At 42.4% G+C, this 26700-nt stretch overlaps 2 protein-coding genes across 3 annotated transcripts; one reads left to right on the forward strand and one right to left on the reverse strand.

Annotated features, from left to right (window-relative positions):
* The first annotated feature begins 690 nt into the window (after nucleotides 1–690).
* FCER2 (Fc epsilon receptor II) lies at nucleotides 691–12932 on the forward strand. Its single transcript, XM_074205087.1, has 10 exons — nucleotides 691–786; nucleotides 3971–4087; nucleotides 4292–4336; nucleotides 4779–4841; nucleotides 5899–5961; nucleotides 6664–6726; nucleotides 6902–6991; nucleotides 8602–8753; nucleotides 9122–9228; nucleotides 9364–12932. Exons 1-10 carry the CDS (start codon nucleotides 720–722, stop codon nucleotides 9503–9505), a joined length of 909 nt encoding a protein of 302 aa, XP_074061188.1. The 5' UTR covers nucleotides 691–719; the 3' UTR covers nucleotides 9506–12932.
* TRAPPC5 (trafficking protein particle complex subunit 5) lies at nucleotides 5206–18648 on the reverse strand. 2 transcript variants are annotated; one of them, XM_074205089.1, is made up of 2 exons: nucleotides 18566–18648; nucleotides 5206–15482 (listed from the first exon to the last, which is right to left on the reverse strand). In XM_074205089.1, the coding sequence occupies exon 2, from the start codon at nucleotides 15457–15459 to the stop codon at nucleotides 14893–14895; it is 567 nt and encodes a 188-aa protein (XP_074061190.1). In that variant the 5' UTR covers nucleotides 15460–15482; nucleotides 18566–18648; the 3' UTR covers nucleotides 5206–14892. The 2 variants fall into 2 exon arrangements, with proteins under 2 accessions (XP_074061190.1, XP_074061191.1); XM_074205090.1 differs by lacking the exon at nucleotides 18566–18648 and adding an exon at nucleotides 18277–18475.
* Nucleotides 18649–26700: the final 8052 nt, after the last annotated feature.

The following is a 26700-nucleotide window of genomic DNA, read 5'->3' on the forward strand; positions in this document are numbered from 1 at the left end:
TGTAAAGATAAGAAGGGTAGTGGTCAGTTTTAAAAGTCAAACTGAAAATCTATGGTTCTGGAGCCAGGAGAGTTCACTGAATTTGGGGGGGGAGGGGAAGGGGGTGACTCATGGACAGACACGCACTTTAAGAAGATGCGGATCATAAGGTCTTTGCTGGGTTGAATTAAATTGTTGAATCCTGGTCTTTATTGTGTCCCTAACCTTACCCTTAACAAAGAACCTGCCCCTTATTCACACCCTAACAACAAATGGATTGCCACTCTTGGGCAGAAGCAAGAGGACTCCTGTTAGGGAAATTGTAGGAAGAAAGTTAAGCAAGGTAACTACTGTGAGACCCTAACACTGATGTGTGTCTCTAATACTCCTGGCCCTAATAGTAACAGACACAGGAGAAGAACTGAGAAGCAGGGTAAAATTGGGAGGAAAAGAGAATTCGTGTACATTTTTTTACAGTCATTACAGATTCTTTTGGGGCTCACGGTCCTATGCCTGAGCATGATGAAGTGAAGAGAAGCAGGGAGGTCACTTTCTGAGAGCCCTGAATTTCCTTCTCTTTCCTAATTCTGGGGATTTCTAGGAAAGGATAAGTGTAGGAGGAAGAGGTGAAGGAGAAGGAAGGAGAAAAGCCTCATGCTGGCTTCCAGGCAAAGGCCCCGCCCTCCCTCTTTTACTCACTCTCCCCACTACAAAACCCGGCTGGAGTCTTCAGAACTCTGATGGAGGCCAAGTGGAACGGGAGCTCAGATCAAGTGGAGTTCAGCAGGATGTCCCCAAGAAGCCAGGGTGAGGGCATATGGAGAGGGTGGGGATGGGGTAGGGGACAGGAGGGACTGGGAGTACCGGAGATGACTGATAGCTAGTGGGGCTGTACCTCCTACCTTCCCTCTCCCCCCACCCCCCAGTGAACTCCAGGCTCTTGCATTCAGTGGACTTTCTAGCACCTGTTGGTTGCCAGTGATGAGGTGACTGAACTCTGAGGGATGGCATCATTCCAAGACTCATGTTCTCTGACCAGGCTGAGCTTAGGTCAGACCTTCCCTAGCTACCCCATCTTCTGATCCTTGGAGATCATCAATTCCAACCTCCGTCACTTGACAGACAAGGAAACTGTGGCATGGGAAAGTTAAGTGATTTGCCCAAGAAATAGTATCTAAGGCAGAATTCAAAAATCAGGTCTTTCTGACTCCAAGTTCATCTCTCTGTTATAACGCTAGTGATCAGGAAGGTTGTAGAAGAGAGGAAAAGAATAAAGAATTCTATCCCTTCTCTGGACCTCAGTTTACTCATTCAGAAAATGAGAGGCTGTTACTAGAATGATCTCTAAGGAGTCCCTAGGATCCTATGAAGAGAACAAAGGCACTCTAGACATGGGGAGTTAAGCATAGAGAGAATAATTCTGGATTTGGAAAGGGAGCGACAAGGAGGTATATGCTTAGAGAATAGGATCGGGGATAGGGAAAGACAGGGAAATGAGATCACAAGATCATAGATTTAGGACTGAAAGGATTCTTAAATGTCATCTTTCCAATGAATTCATTTTACAGACAAGTAAACTGAGACCCATAGAGGCTAAGTATCTTAACAATAAACATTTATATAGGCCATTGAGATTTGCAAAGGTCTTTATAAATATCTCATTTGATCCTCACAACCACTTCGTGAGGTAGGTGCTATATTTTTAGCCTCATCTTATAGATTATAAAGCTGAGGTAGACAGAGGTAAAGGGATTGGCCCAGGATCACACCTAAGAAAGATGCAGGGGCAGAATTTGAACTCAGGACTTCCTAATTCCTAGTCTGTCACTCTATCCACTAAGCTACCTAGATGATACAGAGGTGCTGGCACCAGAAATAGGCACATGGGATAACAGAAAGATAAGGAGAGATATTAAAGGACTTTAGGAATCAGGATAAGAAAAGATGCAGAATATGAGAATAGAATTGAACATGATCAGAGTATGAGAATGGTGCATGACTGTAATCCTTCCTACTGAGAAGGTGGTAAATAATTTGAGCTTAAGCATTCTGAGAAACAATGGGTCAAGCCATCAGGGGTCTTGGCTAAGTCCTACACCATTAGCATGAGCCCCAAGTATATAAGGGTCACCAGGCTGCCTAAGGAGGGTCAAACAGGTTTAAGTCAGAAAAAGAGCAGATCAAATCTCCCATGTCAATCAGCAATGGGGTTCGACTCATGAGGGGCCACTGCACTTCTAGCTTTGGGTAGGGTAGGGAGAGTCAGTTTCCTTATCCTCTAAAAAACAACCAAAAATCCCAACCAAAAAAATCCCTGTATTTGTGTGTATGTTTGTGTGTATAGATATTCACACATATATACATGTGTGAACATGTATATTATGTATACCTGTATATACATACATGATTATGAATAGGGGAATAGATACAGATGATTAGATAGACTTGTGATATGATTGATGTTTCTCCTTCCTTATCAAAGAAGACCCTAACATTAGGGAAGCAATGTCATGATGAGCATATAAATTGGATTTGAATGAGGAGGGCTGTGCTAAGTCACCAGCCTCACTTTCTCCTCTGAAGTCATCTGAACCCAGTGACCATATATGAATCGGACAACTGGAGATGGCCTTGGATGCCAGGCAATCAGGGTTAAGTTGTCCTGGTTTGCCCAAGGTCACACAGCTAGTAAGTATTTGAGGCCACATTTGAACTCAGGTCATCCCAACTTCAGAGCCAGAGCTCTACCCACTGTGCCATCTAGTTGATATAGTTATGGATAGGAAGATGGGGAGATTTAGATAAGACAGATAGAGGTATGGATGGTTCTAGGAACTAGAGAACAAAAGGACATTCTTAAATACAAAGGGCCACCTTGGGAGGTAGTGAGTGACCCTTCATAAAAGGTCTCCAAGCAGAGGTGTCAGATAACTGGTATATGATAATAGAGATTCTCATCTGAGTGTGGGTTATATGAATTGGCCTCTGTGATCCTTTCTAATTCTAACATTCTGTGATTCAAAAATTCTAATTGTGCAACTAAAGGTGGTTGTGGGTTCAAGTAGGTGGGACCAGAAGCAGCAGGCAATAAAGAAGTGGGGAAGGGAAAATTATCAGAGCATTTTCAGATTAAGGGCTGAGCAGCCTCAGCTGAGCCTTCCAAACTTTGGAAGGTCCAGAGCCTAGGCTCCAGGGCTGGGAACAGAAGGTCTGAGGCCGCTCCAGCTCTTTGCCTCAGCCCTGAGCCAATATATGAGGGAATATTAAACAAGGATTAACTTGAACTCAAGGGCATGGACCCAAAAGGGCCAAGTTGACAAGGTGATTCATCAGAGAATGAGATTTGATGTCAGCAGTTCTGTTGTTCAGTCATTCTGTCTCTTTGTAGCCCCATGGGTCTTAAAACACCCTAGGTCTTTCTGTCTTCCATTAGCTCCTGAAGTCTGTCCAAGTTCATGTGTATGATTTTCATGATGCCATCTATCCATCTTATTCTCTGCCATCCCCTTTTCTTTTGCCTTCCCTCTTTCTCAACATCAGTGTCTTTCCAAGGGAATCAGAGGATTTGGGTTCAAATCTTACCCCGAGAGATATGGAATTCTTAGATGAGCATGAGCAAGTCATTTTCTTCATCTGTAAACCACATTTGTTTTGTTGTTGTTTTTCTGTATCAAGACATAGCACATAGTAGAAGCTTAACAAATTGCTGGACTGAATTCTATCCTGAAGGAACCCTTCTAATGGGCCCTCCCTGGCCTGCCTGCCTCACTCAGGTTCCCTTCACTTGTCTAAGGAACCCTGAGTCTTGGACTCAAGAGGAAAGAGGCTTGAAGTCAGGACTGCCATGGCCCAAGATGAAGGCCCAGTGCCAGCTTAAGACAAAGGACAGGAAGCCAGAGCCTTACTATTCAAAGTTCACTCTGTCTGGACCATGTTTCCTTAAATCCACCCTTCACCTGGCTTCCTCCTCTCTTTTTCCCCTGGCTACCAGGATTCACTAAGCTGCCTGGTCAGAAGACCTGTGAGAAGAATACACTTCTCCTTATCTTTGTGCTGCTGATCTCCATGGTCCTCTGGGGAACAGTCCTATACTTGTTCCTAAATCAGGGTAAGACTCTCCCCACCCCTACCCCCCACCCTACCCTTCTGGCTCCTTCTTATGTTAAGACCCAGTCTTCAAACCATTAACCTGAAAACCCAATGGAAAGGGCTCAAGGGTGGTGGGGGGTGAGGGTGGGAGTGGGGAAGAAAGTTGGGTTAGAGGAAGAGGAAAGTAAAAAGGTGAATATTTATTTTGTCCTGATTTCTCTAGCCAAAGACTTGAAGACACTTCAGAAGTCCTGTGTGAATCAAAATGGTATGTACATCATCCAATGAGACCCTAAGATGTCATATTCCCCCTCCTCAGTCATGAACCCAAAGCTCCCAACTGCATGATAGCTTCACCACATGATTCTCTTTTTATTTCCCAATACCACTCCCCTACCTCCCAGAACCACAGAGCATACAACCTAATACATTTTGCAGATGAGGAACCCTGGAAGGAAATGTTATTCATTCAAGGCCACATTTTAGTGCCAAAGCTTAGACTAGAAATCAGATCTCTGGAATCTTCACTTCTGGGTGCTTTCCATATTCCTCTTACCTAGGCTTGTAGAACACAGAATGACTCTGTGCCCTTTTGAGGGGTGACCTATTAATCCTGAAATAATCCCTAGTCCATAAAAATCACCCCAACCTTATTTTATAGAATGTCTCCTCTGGTCCAACCTCTGGCTTTCTCATTTCTCTTCTCTCAGACTCTGGGATTGTGACTATCATCAGACAACTAGAGATGGATCAGAAATACTTCAAAAACAATGGTGAATCTCAGCTGGGTGTATCTTGGGTCATGCTGGAGGAATGGGTGTCAGTCAGAGCCCAGAGGGTCTCCTCGGGGAAAGACCTAGGGAAGACCTGGGGAGACAGTTCCATGTCAACATGGTCAGGATGCCAATATTAACACCAGGTTGAGGAGACTACTTATGGGAGCTGGAAGGCAGAGAAATGTGGAGAAACTGTGTGACCTTGAGGAAGTCTCTTCCCCTCCCTGAGCCCATATGACAGACAGGCCATTCTGCCTTACCTGTCCCTGTCTCATGAGATAATGGATTGATATAGGGATAGGACTTCACCACTCTCCTTCCCACATCACCAAGAAGGCCAAGGTGGAGATGTCTGACTCTATTCCCTTCTCTCCTCAAAAAAAAAAAAAAAAAAAAAAGATCCATAGTGATCTATAGATCAATAGTGTGCTATAGCAACCAAAACAATGAACTACACCTAAGTTCTAGTGTCCAGGTTTGTTGGTGATGGTGGTGAAGGCAATGTCCCATTGTGCTCTCCTAGTCAGACCTCATCAGTATCACATTCTATTATGAGTATTACCATTTGGAAAAGGCACTATCTGGAAACTGTCTCAGAGAGCAGCAAGGACAGTGAAAGGCCTTGGTTCATGCCCATGAGGATTGGAAGAAGCAACTAAAAATGTCTAAGATGGTGAGGAAAAGGAAATTAAGAGCTATCTTCAAGCATATGCAAAGTTGTCAAATAGAGAAGAGATTTACTGTGATTGACCCCAAAAGACAGAACCAGTAGGGAAAGCTAGAAATTACAAAGAGGCAAATTTAAACTTGATATAAGGAAAAGTCTCCCAACTAATATGGTTGTCTAAAACTAAAATAGACTACCCTTAGAAGCCCACTAGAGATCATCCACCAGAGATGAGATGACCTCTTACAGTTAGCAGGGTGATTTCTGTTCAAGTAAAGAGAGGGACCATGAGGTCCCTTTCAAATCCCTGGCCTTGGGTGGGACCTAGAATTATAAAACCTTCTATTCCATCCCCAAGACCAATCTTGTTCTTACTTTCCTTTTAAGTCTCCCAGTGTTCCAAGACTCTGAACCAACTCCAGAAAGACCAAACAACCCTGAAATCTAAAGGTGAGAAAGTTCCATGATGAGACAGTAGTCTTTTGCTGAGCACAAAGTATGAGGAATACTTGCTTTCCTTGGTAGTAAAGGCAAACCACCTGAGCTTTCCCCAAGACTGCTTGATCAGGATTTTATGCCTTTGAGTCCCAGAGCCTGGCACCAGCCTCTGAGCTAGTTCAACCTCTCAATGGGGTGGGGCAAAAATGCAGAATAGCAGAGATCTAGAGGTGTCAAATCTGGAGAAAGGAGGAACCATGAACCAATCCAGAGAAATATGTTTGAGTTCACCTGTGGTGGTCCCTGGGCTCCAGAGACACTCACAGGACAAGGAACTGGGAACAGGGAGACTAAAAGGCCCTTTTGCCCAGAAAGGACAGTTTACCACCACAAACCAACTCTATTAAGTCAATTGGAGGAACTACCAGTTGAATAGACAGCCTAAAAATCTTGGACTTGGAGATGGGTGGATGTCAATAAAAAGATTACAGTGGTTTGGGGAATCCAAAGGATAAGGAGTAAGGGACATAAAGAATGAGGACCCTAAGGAATATAAGGTATGAGGGAGGAAGTTCCTAGAAATGAGGAATATAAGGGGAGGTCATCCTGAGGGATATGAGGGATGGTCCTAAGGGGATATAATGGTTTTGTGGGTTATCCCTTTGCCTAAAATGGACAATTCTCTCCTTTCCCCCCCACCTCTCCCCACCCCAGACTCTCAGGTCTCTCAACAACTGGACAGTCTTGAAAAAGATAAAACAACCTTCAAGTCCCAGGGTGAGAAGATGGGAAGAGGATGAGGGTTATGGGGAGAGGTTTGTGGGAACACCAAACCAAAACCTGAAGAAAGGGGACAACAAAATGTGAAGGAGGAGGAGTGATGATCTTGTCCTCAGAAAGACATCAATCCTAAAGGTTGCCCTCCCATCCCCAATGTTCCTAATATCCACAGTGATCAATCAGATGAATGATGTTACTCAGGCTCAGGAAAAACTGCAGGAAGAGATGGAGAAACTTTGGATTGAATTCCAAAGCTTAAAAGGTAAGAGGGCAAATGGTGAGGGTGGGATCCTCCCCTCCAAGCTTCACCTCACCTAGTTCAGTCCTACTCCTCCCTGTAGCCCTTTCTCAAAGCTGAATAATCAGACCCGGGGAATGGGCCCAAAGCCTTACCTCCCCCCTTCAGTCTTTTTGGATTTTCAATAGTTTCTGTCTTACCATCTTTATCTTCCTTTCTCATTTTCTATCACACCTCACCCTGCTCACTTCCTTGCTCAGACACTTAGTAGCTCAGACCCCCAAGGATAGATAGAACTTTCCAAGATTTCTAATCCAAACTCTCTCTTAGGATAGGGATCACATCTACAGCCTCCCCACCAAGGGGTTTGTCTATCTACTCTCCAAATAAATTCATCTACACTTAATTCTAATTGGGTGAGGGTACCATGATGGTACTGGTGGTAGTACCTGGTGGTGTTGATGTTGATAATGGTAATGATGGTGATGGTTTCTTTGACAAAGATGGACAGTTCTCCCATCTTCCCCCTCCCAAAAGGGAACAAAAATCAAGTTTCTCAGCTCTCCCAAGGACTGGAAGGCAGCCATGCCAAGCCAGGGTAAGAAACTAGGAGCAAAGATTGATGGTATGTTGGTATTCATAGCCATGATGATGTTGATGCAGGTTAATAGAGACAATGGATCATGAATGGGAGAGTGTTACTGATGCTGGTGATAACATTGGTGGTGGTAAAGAGATTGGAAGGATGTTGGTGGTGCTATTATTGGAAACAATGATAAAGATGATAAAGGTTGTGATGTTGGTGATGATGACACTGGTGGTGACAACTGTTAACAATGAGAATTGTGATGATAATGGTAGTTATAATGGTAGCAACAACAGTGATGTTAATAGTGGAATTAGACAATGGTGGGTCACAGTGATAGAAATTGCTGGTGATGGTGGAAGAAGAAAAGGGAACAAGCATTTATTTATATAGATAGATATAGATACAGATACAGATACAGATATAGATATATAGATACAGATATATGCCAGACAATGTCCTAAGCTCTTTACAAATATTATCTCACAGGATCCCCCTGGGAGGTAGGTCCTATTCTCCCTACTTTACAGTTGAGACAAAAAGAGATTGAGTTACTTACCCAAAGTCACACAACTATTAAGTGTCTGAGGCTGGATTTGAATTCAAGTCTTCATGACTCCTGGTTCAGTTCTCTATACACTATATCACCTAGCTACCTGGTGGAAAGTGGTACCTGGTGATGGAGGTAATAAAGAGACGATGATGATGGCAGCCATGATTGAGGCTGGTGATGACAAATATGGTGGTGGTGAAATTAATAGTGACAATGGCTTTGGTGGAGATGATCATGGTAATAATGGTGATGGTGAGAGTGGTAATGACAATGGAGGTGAAGATATTAATGGCAATCAGCAGTGATGATGGGAAGGGTGTGAAAGAAGGGATAATGGCTATAGACTCCAAGATCCTTTCTAGTGATAAAAGTCTGGGCTTTTCTCCTTAGCTTAGGTTACATTTGCTCACTAGAAAAAATCCTGAGGGTGGCCAGAAGTGGCAGCTGGAAGTTTCCAATGCCCTGACCCATTTGTTGCCTCTTTTCTTGCCATAGGCACTGAATGTACAAATTGTCCAGAAGACTGGGAACTGTTCCAGAAAAAATGCTACTTTTTTGGGAAGGAGCCCAAGACATGGCCCCAGGCCAAGTATGCCTGCATCAGTCTTCAGGGCCGCCTAGTCAGCATCAAAAGCAGAGAGGAGCAGGTAGGACATCACAGGGCCTGGAATCCACGGCAGGCTAGGGTGGACTGGGCTGGACTGGGCTGGGCTAGGCCTAGGTGAGTGACTAGAATAGGATCCAGGCTAGGTCCTTAGGCAGATCTCTCCTAGAATGTAGAGGGTTTTAGGAGATACTAAGGACCTAGCTCTGGGAAGATGCTCCAGGAATGCTTCCCTAGACTAATGAGCTAGACTAATGGGATGTGTGAAAAGGTTAGGGGATGTTAGGTGAAAAGGTTGAGGGATATTTGATGCCCAAGGGGGTGATGAGTCCTAATGGAGGCAAGCCTTGGGGCCCAGGCATCCTTGTCTTTATCCTTGGGACTTTAACCAATTACTTCACCTTCCTTCAGAACTTCTTAACCCAAAAGGCCAACAAGAAGGGTTCCTGGATTGGTCTCCGAGACCTGGATGTAGAGGGCAAGTTCATATGGATGGATGGGAGTTCCCTGAACTACACGTGAGTTGGGGGAAGATCCAAAAGGTGGGATGGAGTGGAAGCTCAAAGGAGGGGCTGTGAGATAATTATACAATTATGCCTCCCCCTCTCTCTCTCTCTCACTTACTCTCTCTTCAAAAATTAACTACTTTTCAGCTACTGGAGCCCAGGGGAGCCCAACAACCTGGGACAGGGGGAGGACTGTGTGGCAATGCGTGCCAGCAATGGCCGTTGGAATGATGCTTACTGCCGGGGGCATCAGGAGAGCTGGATCTGTGAGAAGCTAGTCACGTGCTGACTGACCACTGACCATGGCTCAGAAAGCCTACAAATCTGAAGCTACCACCCAGTTTTATCCCTGATATGGCAGGGTCAAAAGGTTTCTTATTTCTCATCAAGAAGGAACAGGAAGGAATTCCCCTCCTAACTCTGGACCTAAAACCTTATGTCCCTGATCCTGCATCCCATTCTTCTCGGAGCTGGGAGGGAAAAACAACCCTCCTCTCAATCCCCACTTTCCCTAAGGATGAAAGAAAACCAGATCTTCAGTCCCAATTTTCCCTAAACTCTCAGCCCTCCATCTCAGGTTATCCAGAGGTTCACATTTTTACCTGCTTCCTCACCACCCAAGCTTCCTGGATGGAATTACCAAGGTATGCTGGGGAAAGTTGACTTTGACCTGGTTCTTTCCTTCCTCCCACTCTGCCCCAATGGGTCAAAGAATGGGACTAGCCTCACACTGTTCTTCTCTTAAGAGAGGGACTGTGTTCATAAGCCAGGTGAGCATCAGTCCACCACTGACCTGGGAGCCAGATATTTTTCTCAGTTCTTCTGCAACCAGAAGTTTTTCTAAACATCTCTGGTCCTGACCTGGCCCAGCCACCCCAAGGCTTCTACTCCAGCCTATAGCACACTAAGGGTCTAAGACTACACACACACCCCTCATTCTTCGATAGGCCCCATTCCACATTCCCCCATCTGTTCTCTTCCCTGACTCCACTAGGCTTCATTAAGTCTTCCTATTGCTCCCCATTGTCCAGCTCCTCTCCTAGACACACAAGGGGCTAAAGGTTTTTCAGAGAAATCATCATATCCTGGTCCCTGGTACCTCCAGGAAGCTTGAAAGAACAAAATATATTTGTAGGATAAGAGTCAGTCATCTGGAGATGGATGGATCCTTAAAGATCATTTAATCTCTTCATCTTACCTTTAGGGAAAATGTGGCCCAGAGAGAAATGATTCATCCAGGGTCAGAGTTGAGATTTCAGCCTGGTGTTTCTGACTCCAGATCCAAACTTTCTCCCCACAGCCTGCACAGAACCCCTTCACTAGTCTAGCCCAGGTGCTTCCAGTCCATGTCCTCCCTCCCCCAACAATACCTGAGGTTCAGAAGCTCACAACCCCTTCAGCTTGTTAGCCAGGGGTCCCCTACCATGGCATACCAGAGCTAAGCCTCTTTCCTTGTGTTTCATCCACCAGAAGACTTTTAAAACCCTTCTGGTTTTAAATCCTATAATCTGGTGCTCTCTATGGGACTTTTCCTTCATGACAGTGCAGGCTATGAGTCAAACCCCCTTCTTTGTCCCTCCCACACCACTTACAAAAGTTGTGACAGCTTCTCTGGGAACTCTTCCAGGACTGATCACAATGAGCTGCTTTGCCATTCTCCTGGCCCCCCAGCAACTCTTGAACTCCCAGGACTACTTTCCCAGGCTTTTTTTTGCCCAAATAAAATAATGACTTTCTCCTGACCCTCCTCAAACCAGAATGTAGCACATTTCCAGTACAAACTAGGGTCTATTTTTGCAGCTGTTGACAACAAAAGTCTCCTGTTGTTTTATCCTGAATTCTCCTCAGTTCACTGATTCAACAAACGTTCATCAAGGACAACATGTGCAGAGGACACAGTACTCTCTCTGAGAAACTTGGAGTGGGATTTCATTAACAGGACTTAGCTCCCTCACTCCTCAGGTCCCCAACTGCCTAGTCACATCCAGAAAATGTGAAAGGACCACAATCTGAACTACTGCCTAGGGATCCTTCCTAGCTAACTATGCTCATGTTGACTGACAGGGAGATCTTCCCCATAGGCACATCCTCAGCTTGGAAGCACCATCCATTCTTCCTGTTTCCCATTCAGTTTTCAAGGCAACTTACCAGCATAAGTCCAAGAGTCCTTGGACTCTTATCAGCCAGGGTGGGAATGGGAAACTAACCATGAGTGACTACAGCCAAACCAAAATGGGTCATTCAAACATGTCCATGGAAATAAAGCCATTCCCTTGTATCAGACTCCCAGAAACTAACACTAGAAGGGGCTTAGAAATCAGAAAATCTAAACCCCTCCTTCTATAAAGAGGGAAAATGAGGTCTACAAAGGGCCCCAGGTAATAAAGAAGGTGAGAGACAGAGCCTAGCTCATACATCCCAGGTCAAATTGCCATGTTGCCAACTGACTTGCTATCTGAGACTGCTTTCCCTCTCTGGGGTTGTTTCTCATGTGGGAGTTGAATTTTTATGGTAGCAAAAAACTGGAAAAATTGCCCTATCAACTAAGATATGACTGAACAAGCCATGTTATGTGAATGCATTGAATGTATTTGTGCTATGAGAAATTAAAAATGGAGAATTTGGAGAAATCTAAGAAAACTTGTATGAGATGATGCAATGAGAAGGGAGAACTAGAATAAAACTGCCAACTGTGAAGGGAAAATTATCAAAGGCAAAGAACTCTGTATCCCAGGGATCACCCTCCTTTCTCTCTACCCAATGAATTCTACTATTATCTACAGGTATCTATTAAGTTCTCATCCATCTCATGAGCTCCAGTTCTAACCAATGGCCCACAGGGTGACCCCCAACCTTAATAACCCATTATAATCTCAAATTCACTAAATCATCTTTCCCTGTAAGCCCACCACCCTTTCTTCTACTTCCTTTCCTTCTATCCAGGGTACCACCAAAGTTCTAGGCACACTGGCTCTCAAATGGAAGTCATTCTCAATTCTTCATGCTCATTCAATCAATACCAAGTCTCACTGATCCTACTAAAGTAACATCCTTCACATCTGATCCCTTCTCTCCACTCAAAGATATAACCCCTAACTCAGGCCCTCCTTAACTTCTGCAATAGCCTCCTGACTGGTCCCCCTGCCTCAATTTTCCTGTGTCTCCAGTTCATCTTCCATATAGTAGCTAACAGAATAAATCCTAAAGCACAGATCTGACCATATCACTACCTTGCTCCAAAAATCTCCTATTGCTTCTAGAGACAAATACAGATCCCTCCACTTAGCATGCAAAGTTTCTTTATAATCTACCTCCAACCTCTCTTTTCAGACTGAGATCTCACTATGCCCTGTCACACACTACACTTTGATAAAATTGGTCTTATGGCATTCCATCTCCATTTTCTAGCCTTTTCTCAGATGATCTGGAACACTTTCTCCACATTCCACCTCTTAAAATTGCTAGATCCCTTTTAAGGCTCTGCTCCAGTGGCCCTCCTATTAAGTTTTTCCAGGTTTACCCAATTGTGTTTACATCCAAAAAACTTGCCTTGTATTTTTGTATATATTTTGTATTTGATTACCAAACGTGTTGTTCCCTCCATTCTTCCCCCAAATCCTCAAAGCTGATTGAAGTTCGTTGAGGGCAAAGGTTATTCCTTGTTTGCCTTTGTACCAAGCTTATCAGTTTCTGGCCTAAAGAAAATTTTTAATAAATATTTAATATATGCTTATTAAACTGATTTAAGTTGAATCTCTTTGACAAACCAGGAAATTTATACTTCAAAGGACTAATGGTGAAAACATTCTTCCTTCCTCCAGCAGGGGTACAGAATGAGATATAATTTGTCAGACAGTCAATGTGTTGATTTGTTTAGATTAAATTTTTTTGTTACATGGAAGACTTCGACTGTAGGGCAGGTAGGGTTCCTTTGGAACCTATAGTTTTGGAGATTTTTTAAATCTAGGTGGTATTTTAAGTACCACTTCTGAGTTTTTTAAGTACAACTGAAGTCTTGAAACCAGGCCTGTCCTTTTGACTAAACACAAAATTAGTTTGGGAAACTGAACATAAACAGAATGATAATGAGTTACAGAACATGGATAGGACTCAAGAGATCATCTAGTTCATTCATTTCACTGAATGAAATGAGGTCCAGAGAGGAAGAGGAATTTATCCAAAGTCAAAAAAACAGAAAGGAGTTCCTTCCATTCACAAGGTCACCAACTTCCAGGCAGTGATGGCAAAACAGATGGCAGGAGACCCACCTGTCCTGTCTACTTACACAGTCCATGAACTTTGAGGACCAAGGTTCAGCCTAAATGGCTCTCTTGTGCTAAACTTGGCATCACAAAGAGGGCATCAGAAAGTGATTTTGTGAAACAAAGATGGCAGGGCCAAGTTCACATTCCTAACCATCTACTCCCCAAGGCCAATGAGAAGCCAAGAAGAGGGTGGAGCCCCTCTTTCCAACCACATGGTCCATGACTACAAAGTATCTTGGCTAGAACTCCATCCCTGAGCTCTCAGGTTCAAATATCAAGAAACAAAGTATCTAAGACCATGGAGAAGGGCAGGAAAAGAAGAGAATTAAGAAGCCATGGGAGGCATGGTTAAATTCTGCTGTATGAGGTGACCAAAGAAAGGGACAACAAATTATCTCCAGGAACATTTAGCTTTAATGAATATCACATTGTTCTAGCAGCAATTCACTGTCCTCAGAGTCCCAAAAGAAATTATGAGGACTGAACTTCACCCAATACACAGATGTGTGAGGGTAGAAAGGGGAAGAAATGGAGAAAGGACAGAGAAATCCTGGGGTGAGACACAGACTAAACGTGGTTTACCATAATCCTTCCCTAGAACCCAAAACTTCTGCCTCTGACTGCAGAACTACTAAAAGACCAGGTTTGTGGCTCATCAAGCATACTGCTCCTACGCTAGCAGGAGTTAAGAACCACTAGGAAAGCTCAGCTTCTAGTCGGCAGTCAGTGTATCACAGGATAGAATCAGGTGGGACACCCCTTCCCCACAGCCCTCCCACTCCCAGGAAGCTGATATGTGGTCCTCCAGATATCCCCTGGATATTGCTTCTAAAGAAGAGATGAGGGTCTGGGCAAGAGGAATACAGGATTTCTTCATGAAAAACCTGCCTGCCTTTCCTGGCTAATCTCACTGACTGATTCCTCCCCAACTGACAATCACAGAAGTTTCTACACTGAGTTATCCAAGGGAAAAGGCAGAGAAGAATCAAGGGTTAAGGTAACCCAGGGTGATAGGATTTGGCTCCTCCCCTCTTCCCAACCCCACTCATTCCCATACCATCCAGGAGATGACACAGAAAAAAAAAAATAAAAAAATAAAAATTGCCTTAACCCAGACCACGGAGTTTAACTTGATCAAGCCTAGAGGAAGTTGAGCCCCTTGTCCCTGAGCACGCCAAGGAATATGCTCCCTGACACCAGAAACTATAGACAGCCAAGGCCCGGTGACTGAAAGCAGAGTCAAGAGCCAGGAGAAGTGATAAAGGGTCACATCATGGTAGAAAGGCTGGGGGTGAGGGGAGAAGGGGAAGGTTGTTCATCGGGCAATTGGAACACTCCAAGGGTACAAAGGACCATGGCTCAAAGGTACAAAGAAGAGCCTGGCCCTCTCATTCCCTAGGCTGTCCTCAGCTCAGCGGCCATCCAGGGCCCGGTCCCGGGCAATGACAGCCTCGTCGAACTTGATCATGAGGGTAGTGCCCTTGTGCCAGTGGGCAGTGACCTTGGCAGGGAAACCACTGTGAGTGAGTACAGCTTCAACTACACCTGCTGTGAAGCTGGCACAGTTGAGCGTGCTGTTCTCCTTGGGCACGGAGATGTAGGTGTTGATGAGTGGTTCACGCTCGATGATGTAGTAGGTCTTGTCGTCATCATTGGCTTGTTCCAGCTTGTCTGCCTCCTTGCCAAAGAGTGCCCGCCACACTGCACCCTTGACAAAGAGCAGTGCACCCAGTACCCGGGTCTCCCTTCGGCCACCTTTCTCCCGAGTGGCCAGGCCATCCAGTACTCGGGCGCCCACCTGCTGACCCAGTTCTGCCAGTCGTGCCTGCAGCTCTGCCACGGAGTACACACGATTCTGGCAATACTGAACCAGCTCTGAGAAAAGCAGGGAGAAGGCACTCAGGCTCACCTCTGTCTTGGGTCTCACAAGTGACCGCTCCAGGATGGCCGACTTCCCCCTCGTGAATCGTGCATCCATGGCCCCAAAATGGTGAGAAGAACCTTGGGGGGAAAGGCAGTAGTGTAAGAATCCTGAGCTGTATTCTAGTCCAAGTACCATCACTGACTCCCTATGTGACCCAGAGTCAGGTGAAATGGTCGAATTCAACCCACTCCTGAACAAGACTCCCTGGACCATCATATGTGGTAAACAGTCATCTGGCCTCTACTAAAGATCTGCATGTGGAGAACACATTACTTTCCAAATAGAGACAGGCCAGTCTACTTCTGGACAGCTCTCATTATTAGGAAGCTTTTTCTTTCATTGAATCTAAACTTGTCTCCTGGAGACTTCCACTTTCTCCTCTTCATTCTGTCCTCTAGGGTCAAAAAGAACCAGTCTGATCCCTTTCTCAAATACCATGAAGACACAGAAGACCAGTTCATCTGAGCAACATGGCCAAACTGCCTCCGCCCCAGCCAGCCGTGGGAGAATTATATGGTGCACACAGAGGTGAGATGACTGACCCATGATCATCACCAGTTAGCACTGGAAGGTCAGATCTGAACAAGGCTGGTCTTCCTGGATTTAATCCCAGCTCTCCTCCCATCTCATGGCATGCTAAATGCTAGGTATTACACCAACCCCAAGTCTTCTCATTTCTAAGTCAAACATGTCCAGCTCCTCCCTCTAGTTCTTTCCCTGCCATAGTCACTTCCTCTGGCCATGCTCTCACTGGTTTGTAATTTTATCAGTGTGAGGTACTTACACTGCTAGGAATATGATCAATTGGGTCACCTTTAGGGGGAAGTCATCTGGACTAGCTTTGGTCAATTTGCCAATGTCTTTTCTAAAAAGTGGTCTCAGAATATTGGGGATACAGTATCCATATACAGATATGGACTGATTAGAGCAAGACTATGTCCGTTTTTATCTTTATATCTCCAGTCCCTAGGATACAGCTGATTTTTAATAAATGCTTATTGAATGGCTCTGAACTGAACTGAATTCTGGACACTAGGCCTTTCAATCAACTCACTTCTGGTTGTCAAACCAGACTTGTTTCATGCAGAGTTTTCAGTTCATTTAAACTCCCATTCAAATCATATACATCTTTCTGGGCCTCAGTTTCATTCCCTATAAAATGAGGATAAAAGTATGTATAGTGCCTTTAGGTGAGACAGCACAAAGAGTACAGGAAATGAAGTCAGGCAGACTTAATATCAAATCCTGCTTCAGGTACTTACTAGCCATGTGAGCCTGGGCAATTGAACCAAAAATTAACAACTTAACTCTTTGTCTCAATTTCTTCATCTGTAAAAAAGAAAATAGGGGTGGCTAGGTGGCACCTGGGTTCAAATTGGGCCTCAGACACTTAATAATTACCTAGCTGTGTGGGCTTGGGCAAGCCACTTAACCCCATTTGCCTTGCAAAAACCTAAAAAAAAGAATAAGTAAAATAAAATAAAAAAAAAATAAGAGAAAATATCTACTAGGTATCAACAGTACCTACTTACCAGGATTGTTTTAAGGATCAAATGAGATCCCATATGGAAAGGGTTTTATAAAATTCCATAAATGCTAGCTACTTCCCATGACTATTGTAAATTTATAAATTGCACTTCATTTCTGAAATGTAAACTGCAGTTACATTATGTTCACTGTGGAGTGAAGATGATCCTGAGTTTTCAAAAGTTATGCCAATAGAACAGGCAAGCTCTGACTGGTTGTCCCTGGCTGTTCAGGCTTGCAGTGACCAGCTAGGGATTGGTGGATTGGATGTCTGCAATTAAAAGACCAACTTAGGGGCGGCTAAGTGGCATAGTGGATAAAGCACTGGCCCTGGAGTCAGGAGTACCTGAGTTCAAATCTGGTCTCAGACACTTAATGACTATCTAGCTGTGTGGCCTTGGGCAAGCCACTTAACCCCATTTGCCTTGCAAAAAAAAAAAAAACCTAAAAAAAAAAAGACCAACTTAGCTCAGTTATAAAGAGGCTCAGAGTCAATGGGAATGAGTTTTCTTCCAGCCTCCTGGTTACTCAAGATACTCTACAAAAATCTTAATTTCAGTGGCAAGTCAGACCAGTTCAAGATCAATCACAAATCCTGCAAGGCCGAAAAAATAATAATAGGAGGAGGAAAACTTAAGATTTGCACAGTGCTTGACAAAATACTAACTCAACTGATGCTCACAGCCACCCTGGCAGGTAGGAGTTATTTCTATCACTATGTTACAGATGAGAAAACTGAGTTTAAGTGACTTGCTTAAAGTCTCGCAGGATTTGAACTCTCAAGTTCCTAACTCCAAATTGGAAGGTAAAAGAAGGTGAAGGAGAGGGCAGGACCCATACCTAACCTAGGATTTGCATGGACTGAAAGGCAATTATACATTCTATACAATTGTAAACATACCTACACAATTATACACGTAGGACCTATATCAGATTGTTTGCTACCACGGGGAAGGGGGGAGGGAAGAAAGGGTGATGGAAAATGGTGTAACTTTTTCAAACGCTGGCAAATGGTTGAATACTGAAAACTATCTTTCCATGTAATTGGAAAACCTAAAACAATAAAATAAAACAAAATAATAGCCATTGCATCCCTTGCTTCCTGGGTTCAGCCCTTGGAAGGACCCTCCCATCCCCCTCCCACAGATACCAGATCCAGATCCCAGGCCTGTCACTCTTTCCTGGAGAAGTCCCTTCGCCCTTCCTGGCCTGAGTTTCTTCATCTACATTGTTTTATATTAGGTTATCTATATTATATTATCAATATTAAAGTATATTCTAATGTAGTATCTACATCGTGTTTGCTTTTTGCCCTTCATGATCTTGCGAAGCCCTCCCAAGCACCTGGGCTGGATCTGCGCGAGGGGGTCCTGTGGCCCACGGTCTCCTCCAGAGCCAGAGAGGGATCAGGACTTGGAGGCAGTCGGGGTAAGTGACTTGTCCAAGGCCACAGCGCTAGCCAGGGCCGGGGGTCCTGTCCTGACGCCAAGGCCCCTTCCCCTATAAAACAGGGGCGGAGGGGTCGGCTGGCTCGGGCGGCCCTCGGGAGGGCTCCCGCCGCCCACAGCCCGCCCCTCCCCCACGCCCGGGGGCCGCCCAGGAGACGCGAGGGCCGGGGTCCGAGGACACTCACCCAGCCCGTCGCAGCCGCGGCCGAAGGCGGAGCCTCTTTACGGCGGCCGTAAAGGACCAGAGAGGGCGCAGGCGCAGAAGGAGCCGCAGGCGCAGAAGGAGCCGCCCGCTCGCCCGGCCAAGAGGCGGGTCTCAGAGGGTGCTGCCCTCGCCGGAGGGCGCAGGCGCGAGGGGGCGGGGCCGCGGCCGGTGACGTCTTCCCGGTCGGATCCACCTAAGCGGAGTGTAAAGCCGGCCGTAGACTTCCTCCTGGGCCTCAGTTTCCTACCCGGAAACATCTGGATAATAAAATTAACGTTCTTTTCTTTTTCTTCTCAAGATTGTTGCGAAGAAATTACTTTATAAAAATGCAGTTATCAAAAAAATTTTTTTAAGAAATCATTTTTGAAATGTGAACTATGAAATAGGACCTCATAAGTTAATGACAGAGGTCATCTAGTCCAACACACACACACACACACACACACACACACACACACACACACACACACACACACACACACACACACACACACACCACAGATGAGGAAACTCCAGACTCCAGTGCTAGGGAGAGGAAAACAAGTGGCAAACAGAATTTGAACCCAGTTCTCACTCCCCAGTCATACATTTTCAGTGTCTCTTCAGTGTCCACTACTGGGACTTGGTATTATTAAAAAATGCACACATATGCATGTCATGTTAATCCTAACTTTTTTTTTTTTGCAAGGCAAATGGGGTTAAGTGGCTTGCCCGAGGCCACACGGCTAGATAATTATTAAATGTCTGAGGTCAGATTTGAACTCAGGTCCTCCTGACTCCAGGGCCGGTGCTCTATCCACTGCGCCACCTAGCCGCCCCAATACTAACTTTCCTAGGCTAAAAATTAAATAACAAAATGTTCATTTTATCCATAAAGTTTTATTCTCTATGATCTGACCAAACTCATGGGTGGATGGCATCATTAAAGATGCCAACCAATAGGGGCAGCTAAGTGGCGCAGTGGATAGAGCACCGGCCCTGGAGTCAGGAGGACCTGAGTTCAAATCTGAACTCAGACATTTAATAATTACCTAGCTGTGTGGCCTCGGGCAAGTCAACCCCATTTGCCTTGCAAAAAAGAAAAGATGCCAATCAAGAACTTAATGAGAAAACAAGATTTCAAGAAATCTCACGAGGGATCATAAAATATAGGTGGTCAATCAACTTATACCTTAGTACATAAAAGTTCATTGATTACATGATGATTCTCTAACTCATCCACAGGGTCTGTTCTATGTCAGAACTGACAAAGATCCAATTAGCAACAGGACTGCTGTCTCTTCTGACTTGATATTTTGTTATCAGATATGATATAGACATACAAAAGCACTGAGATTCCAAAATGTAATAAGTATGTGAGTTTATTCAGTCTCTTAGAGAGAAAACCAGACCAGCTTCCTGCTCTCTTAGAATGATTTTTACTCTGATTAACTGTGAAAGTACAAACTTGCAGATGAAATTAGAGAGGAATTAGGCTGTTTCACAGAGACAGTCTTTCTTCAGATTTTTAACTGGAGAGACTCAGACCTTGAGGAGGGCAGAGGCTAACATTCAGACTACAAACCCCAATTAGATGCTGAGAAACCAATTCTTGATTAGAAATATAGAATTAAAAAGTATAAGACTTAGTATGTATGTATTTATAATTCAAATATATGTCAATTATTATTATTATTAATAATAATAAGCTGTACATGTATCCCCTGGTAGTATGTAAACTCTTTGATGATAGGGACCATCATTTTTATCTTTATAATCCCAGCACTCAACACAACACCTGATAAATAGTAGAGGCTTAAAAAATTTGCCCAAGTGATTCGGATGTCTTTTTTTTTTTTGGACAGACATATGATTTCATTGGGGTGGTGAACTCCCCTTGAGAAAACTCCATCTCCTGGAGCTAATCAGCACCTGCTCTACAACTGGTTAGTTTATCAATAGCAAACTAGTCTTTATAATGTGCTGAGTATAATGTATTAGAGACAGAACATTTCATTTGGTAGCCAGATATTTACATCCCCATGCCAATGATTATCATCTTATTCTTTTCATCCTTTTTATTGGGTTCACAGAGAAAGTCTTCAGACAATTTCTACTTAGCTACCAATGTACCATTATTCTTTTCTAGTTAATATTCAATAAACTGTTGCATAGAGGGATAAAATAATTATTTTCTGTAGCTTAATAAAAGCATTGGGATTTAAGCTCTTCATCTATAAGCTCACCAAAAGTATCCTCAGTTCAACTCCATTAGCAGACATGTTGACAGGAGATTTCAGAGATCATCTAGCTCCGCCTTCCTTCCCCTTCACTTTAAAGTAAGGAAACTGAGACCTAGAGAAATTATCTTGTATCCACTGATCTCTTCTGCAAGGTTTCTATATTTTGAAAGATTTTCATCCCAAGTTGTTTAGAGAGAATGAATATTTGGTATGGCAACATCTATTAAGTATGTTATCCAGGGTGGGTAGGTGGCACAGTGGATAGAGCACCGGCCCTGGAGTCAGGAGTACCTGAGTTCAAATCTGAACTCAGACATTTAATAATTACCTAGCTGTGTGGCCTTGGGCAAGCCACTTAACCTCATTGCCTTGCAAAAAAAAAAAAAAAGAATGTTACTCAATTTTTATTCCACTTATTATTTGGGATGAATTGCCTTTGAGAAATTGTAAAAACTCCTTTTAATGACCCAAGTTTCCTATGGAAACCAAGGCACATCTTTTTAGTACCAGCATTCTACCAATGTTATGGATGGCCGTGAGACATGAAATATGACAATCTCTGAAATATTAAAAACTGTGACCAAGTGGACAATGGTTTATATGAGCAAGTTGCAACATATAAAAGAGAAAGAATAAAAGACATGTCATCAGGAAAATTTAAGATGTGAAGAGAAGATGCACTAACTGATCACACACCAAGAGGAAAGAAGACAAGTGGACAGCTAGAATGTTCCACAGTGTTACCCTTGGTCATCAAGAGAAGCATGATGGACCCCCCAGTAGAAAACTCATGAAAAAAGATGGCCAATAAGTGTATAGCATGATCAGCCTTGGATGGTTTCCAATTTGTATCATCAGAGGGAACTTTCATATTGATGAGATCACAGGTCCATTTCAGAAAGTGAATATTCTTGTCCTTATCAACAGTATTATTTCTTGATACAAACATAGCTAGCTGATGTAGTAGATAGAACACTGGAGCTGGAGTCAAGAGGACCTTACTAGGTTTGTGACCTTGGGTAAGTCACTTAATCTGCCTCCGTTTTCTCATCAGCAAAATAAAGATTATACAACTTACCTCACAGAATGGTTGTGAGACTCAAATGAGATTGCAAATCTTTAAAATCTTTAAAAAATAATTGCTATTAATAATAATAGTAATAATAATTGGCATGGTCCAAAGACAGTCTTTTTTTTACAAGTTTTGAAACAATCAGAAACAAAAGCAGAGAGGCAGCTAGGTGGTGCAGTGGGTAGAGCACCAGCCCTGGAGTTAGGAAGATATGAATTCAAATCCAACCTCTGACAATAATTGCCTAGCTGTAAGAACTTGGACAAGTCACTTAGCCCCATTGCCTTAAATAAATAAAACAAATTTTTAAAAAGAAACAAAAGCAGGACAAAGTCGACCTGACTACTTAAGAAGAGATAATGCCAAGCACTCTGATGCATGTTGAAACCAGTCTCAAGAAAAAAAATTCCTCTTATTTTTTAAAAGCAAGTCTGTTGTATATGTTCCTTCTATTAAAAAAATCCCCAGAAATAAGTTTTCTAAATTTCCATTACTTCCAAAACAACTGAAGTAAGTTATAGCTCGTCTTGAGACATTATAAAGAGCTGGAGCTTATCATTTATAATCACCTAAATATTTATATGAATAACAAATAAATCTTGGGTTGTATAATTTATTAATGTTATCTGAAAATGAATGATTAAGTTTTTAAATTATAAAAACTATGCAACCCGAATTTATCATCTTGGCAAAAGTTAATAGGATCTGTCCGCAATCATAAAATGGCTTTAAAAATGCAAAATCTATGACAAATTTTATCTCCTCTAACTTTTTCAAATATTTTAAAAAGTTATTTATTTACAGAAACCCATCACATGATAATGAATTTAGATGATGTTCATGCTCATGGGTATGTTGTAAACTAATTGACTAAATAAATAAATTTACATAAATAATTGATTAAAAACTTATTTCAATGTTTCTAGGATCTCTAATTTCACTGGATGAGTACTTCCTCCATTGATAAAAATCCTACCCTTACAAGAATATTTTATTGATCACCTTAAAGTAGTGCCTTCCCTCCATTGATTATCCCCAATTTATCATATGTACATGTTGTATATAAATAGTTAATTTCATTTCTCCTTTAATATCTGGATTCCTTGAAAGCAAGACCTGTTTTATTTGCCCTTTTTTCAGAGGCGGCGGTTGCAGGGGGAAGGGGTATACCTGAGTTCAAACTTGGTCTCAAATACTAGTTGTGTGACCCTGGGCAAGTCACTTAACCCTGTTTGTCTCAGTTGCCTCATCTGTAAAAGGAGCTGGAGAGGGAAATGGCCAGCCATTTTTGCATCTTTGCTAAAAACATCCCAAACAGGGTCCCAGGGACAGACATAATTGAAAGTGCTAAACAAAAAAAAAAGTGCTTAGTACAGTGAACAGCATGTAATAGGTGCTTACTAAATGTTTATTGACTTTTTGACTTGACATAGATTATAATACATCTATAACCTAATAGGAAATCTTCAGGATTGTCTGTCCCTCTAAAATGCATTACTTGATGGCTAGCGATAGATAAACCACACTAAACCTATCTCCACTAGTTTTGGGATAACAGGCATATGCCTCTACTGTCTTCCTAATTTGGTAAGAACCAAAGGTCTCCTCGATGCCAACAGTGCAAATTAAGACTTCATAAATGATTAAGATAAACAAAAATATCTGTATGTTTATCTTTATGCATATTGTTAAAACTAAAAAACTAAAACAAATATATGGGTTTAAAAAGTGACAGAAAACAGATTAATTAAGTTTTATTCTCTAAGATCTTACCTCTAACCTAAAGGTGATGGTCATTCAAAAAATGAGCACACTTGGACTAGGAAGAATTTTGAGTTTTATACAAAAACAGAGAAGAGGGGAAATTATTAACTTCCTTGGAGGTCTGCCCATGAAAGTTGTACAATATTAAGTTACCCAAATGTTCCTCAAAGACTATCAACCTTGCACAATATTATCTGAGCCCTTGTTATCTCTTCCTGGCAGGGCAAGCCTCCCAGCATCCTGATCATTATCCCCCTGAGTTTATAATCAACATAGGGGAAGATAGCTAGGAGTCTTAATTTCCTACTAAGTTGGCAAGGTGACTGATAGGAAGTCTGGGTACTCACTTAAGAAGTCAGTTGGGTTTTTTTAACCCAGATTATAGTTTGAGAATCTTATTATGCTTAACAATATATGTAACATAAAACTTAAAACATAGAAATAGAAATAATCTACCTCACACCTCTCAGACTGGTCAATATGACCAGAAAGGAAAATGATCAATGTTGGAAGGGATGTGGGAAATCTAGGACACTAATGCATTGTTGGTAGAGCTGTGAACTCAACAGCAATTTGGAATTACACCCAAAGGGTAATAAAAATGTGCATACTCTTTGATCCAGCAATACCACTACTGGGTCTATACCCTGAAGAGATCAGGAAAAGGGATTAAAAACATCACTTATACAAAACTATCCATAGCAGCCCCGCTTATGGTGATAAAGAATTGGAAATTGAATGAATGTCCATCAACTGGGGAATGGCTGAACAAATTGTGATATATGTATGTTATGGAATACTATTGTTCTATTAGAAACCAGGAGGGATGAGAATTCAGAGAAGCTTGGAAGGATTTGCATGAACTGATGCTGAGTGAGATGAGCAGAACCAGAAAAACATTATACACCTCCATAGCAACATGGGGGGTGATGATCAACCTTAATGGACTTGCTCATTTCATAAGTGCAACAACCAGAGACAATTTTGGGATATCTGTGATGGAGAATACCATCTGTATCCAAAGAAAGAATTGTGGAGTTGAACAAAGACCAAAGGCTATAACCTTTAATTTAAAAAAAAAAACTGTTATTATATAATCTTGCTATCTCTTTTATTTTTTTTCTTAAGGATGATTTCTCTCTCAACACATTCATTTTGATCAATGTATATATAGCATGGAAACAATGTCAAGACTATCAGGCTGCCTTCTGGGAGGGAAGCAAGATAAGGGGAAAAAATGTAAAAGAGAAAAATTTTAAAAAGAAATACTGAGATTCCTCTCCATGATTTCATGTTTTCTTGGACCTACTATGACTTTGACACTATTTAGGACAGACTTGGATGAGTTCAGTGGAATTTGAACTTGCAAACCATCTCATCACTATGGTTCCTGTAGAAAGCTATCTCAAAGCAGGAAATGAGCAAAAGCAATATTTCTAACATCTCTGTAATGCTAATATTGCCTCTAGCAATTACATATAAAGGCACCTCTTAAATATTAGAATGAGTCACATGTGCTCTGAAGAGAATTAAGTACCAACAATCTTAACAAATTTGTTAAGTATTTGCCTTAAGATTAAACAAATATAACATTATTGAACATCACCCACAATCTCAATTTAAATAACAGTCATTTTCTCCTTTGATAAGACAGTTGTAGGACTTCTGAGGGATATGACGTATAAGACAGAGAACTAGACTTTTTTTTTTTTAATACTTATGATCTCTCAGGGGTGGCTAGGTGGTGCAGTGGAAAGAGCACCGGCCTTGGAGTCAGGAGTACCTGAGTTCAAATTTGACCTCAGACACTTAATAATAACCTAGCCGTGTGGCCTTGGGCAAGCCACTTAACCCCATTGCCTTGCAAAAATAAAAAAATATATGATCTCTCAAACTTTTTCAAAACAGAAATTACATGCTAAAGATAAAGCAACTTCAACTGTCTCCACAGTCAAGAATACCAGGAATCCCCCCAAAATTAAAAACCCAAGGAACTAATATTAATCTGGGGGTCACTCAGCTCCCCAGCCACCTATCATCCCACTGTCAGTAAGGTTACACTAGCCAACCTAACCCAAGGCTTGCAACAAAACATTATCTCAGTCTCTCCTCAATCTCATATCTCAGTCTCTCCTCTCTAATTCCAGAACCATGGAGATCCAGATACTTTACAAGATGGGAGGGTTCATGGAAATGAGGAGGGAAGGAATATGATAGAGGAGAATATGCCCTAGTCAAATTAAGATCTAGCAATGAGAGGAAGATAATCCCTGGTGGTCTCCAGGAACAGAGAAGTCCACAGGGGAATGAAGGAGGAAGAGGGCAAATGACTGAAATGGAAATGTTAAGTATAATAAGATTCTCAAAATTATACTCCTAGTAAAAGATTGATTTCTTAGAGAGTACTTACCCTTCATTATCAGTCACCTTGTCAACCTATTAAGAAATTAAGACTCCTGGGTATCGTCCCATATGTTAATTATAAACTCAAGAGGACAATCATCAGGATGCTGGGAGACTTGCCCTGCCAAAAAAAGAGGCAACAAGAGATCAGATAATATTGTACAAGAATGATAGTCTTTGAGGAGGGTTTGGGCAACTTAATATTGTGCAACCTTCATGGTCAGGCCACAAAAGAGGCTAATAATTTTCCCTATTCTCTGTTTTTGTATATAAGTTTAATTCTTTGCTAGTTAGAGGGTGGTCATTGCCTTGATGGCTACCACCTATCAGTTAGAGGTAAGATCATAGAGAATAAAACTTAAAAATGTCTAACCTGTATGTTCTGTCATTTTATTGTACCCTTATATTTTTAATGTTTTTGCAGTTTCAGTTTTCATAGATTTTGTGCCCATGATCCTTAGATATTGATAGGAATTTGAGGAGAGATACGTTTTCATTCTTTATTCAGATTATGTTCCCTATAAGAAAAGAAGTCTGTAACTTTTCTAATCCTAGCTCTATTCTGAACTAGTGTTTTAATTGACACATATTAGAAAGATGAGGGTTTAGACAATTTTGACTTGGAAATGGGGTAGACTACCTTTTAATAATGCT

The sequence above is a fragment of the Macrotis lagotis genome, chromosome X (genome assembly GCF_037893015.1).
Source record: "Macrotis lagotis isolate mMagLag1 chromosome X, bilby.v1.9.chrom.fasta, whole genome shotgun sequence".
Classification (NCBI taxonomy): Eukaryota; Metazoa; Chordata; class Mammalia; order Peramelemorphia; family Peramelidae; genus Macrotis; species Macrotis lagotis.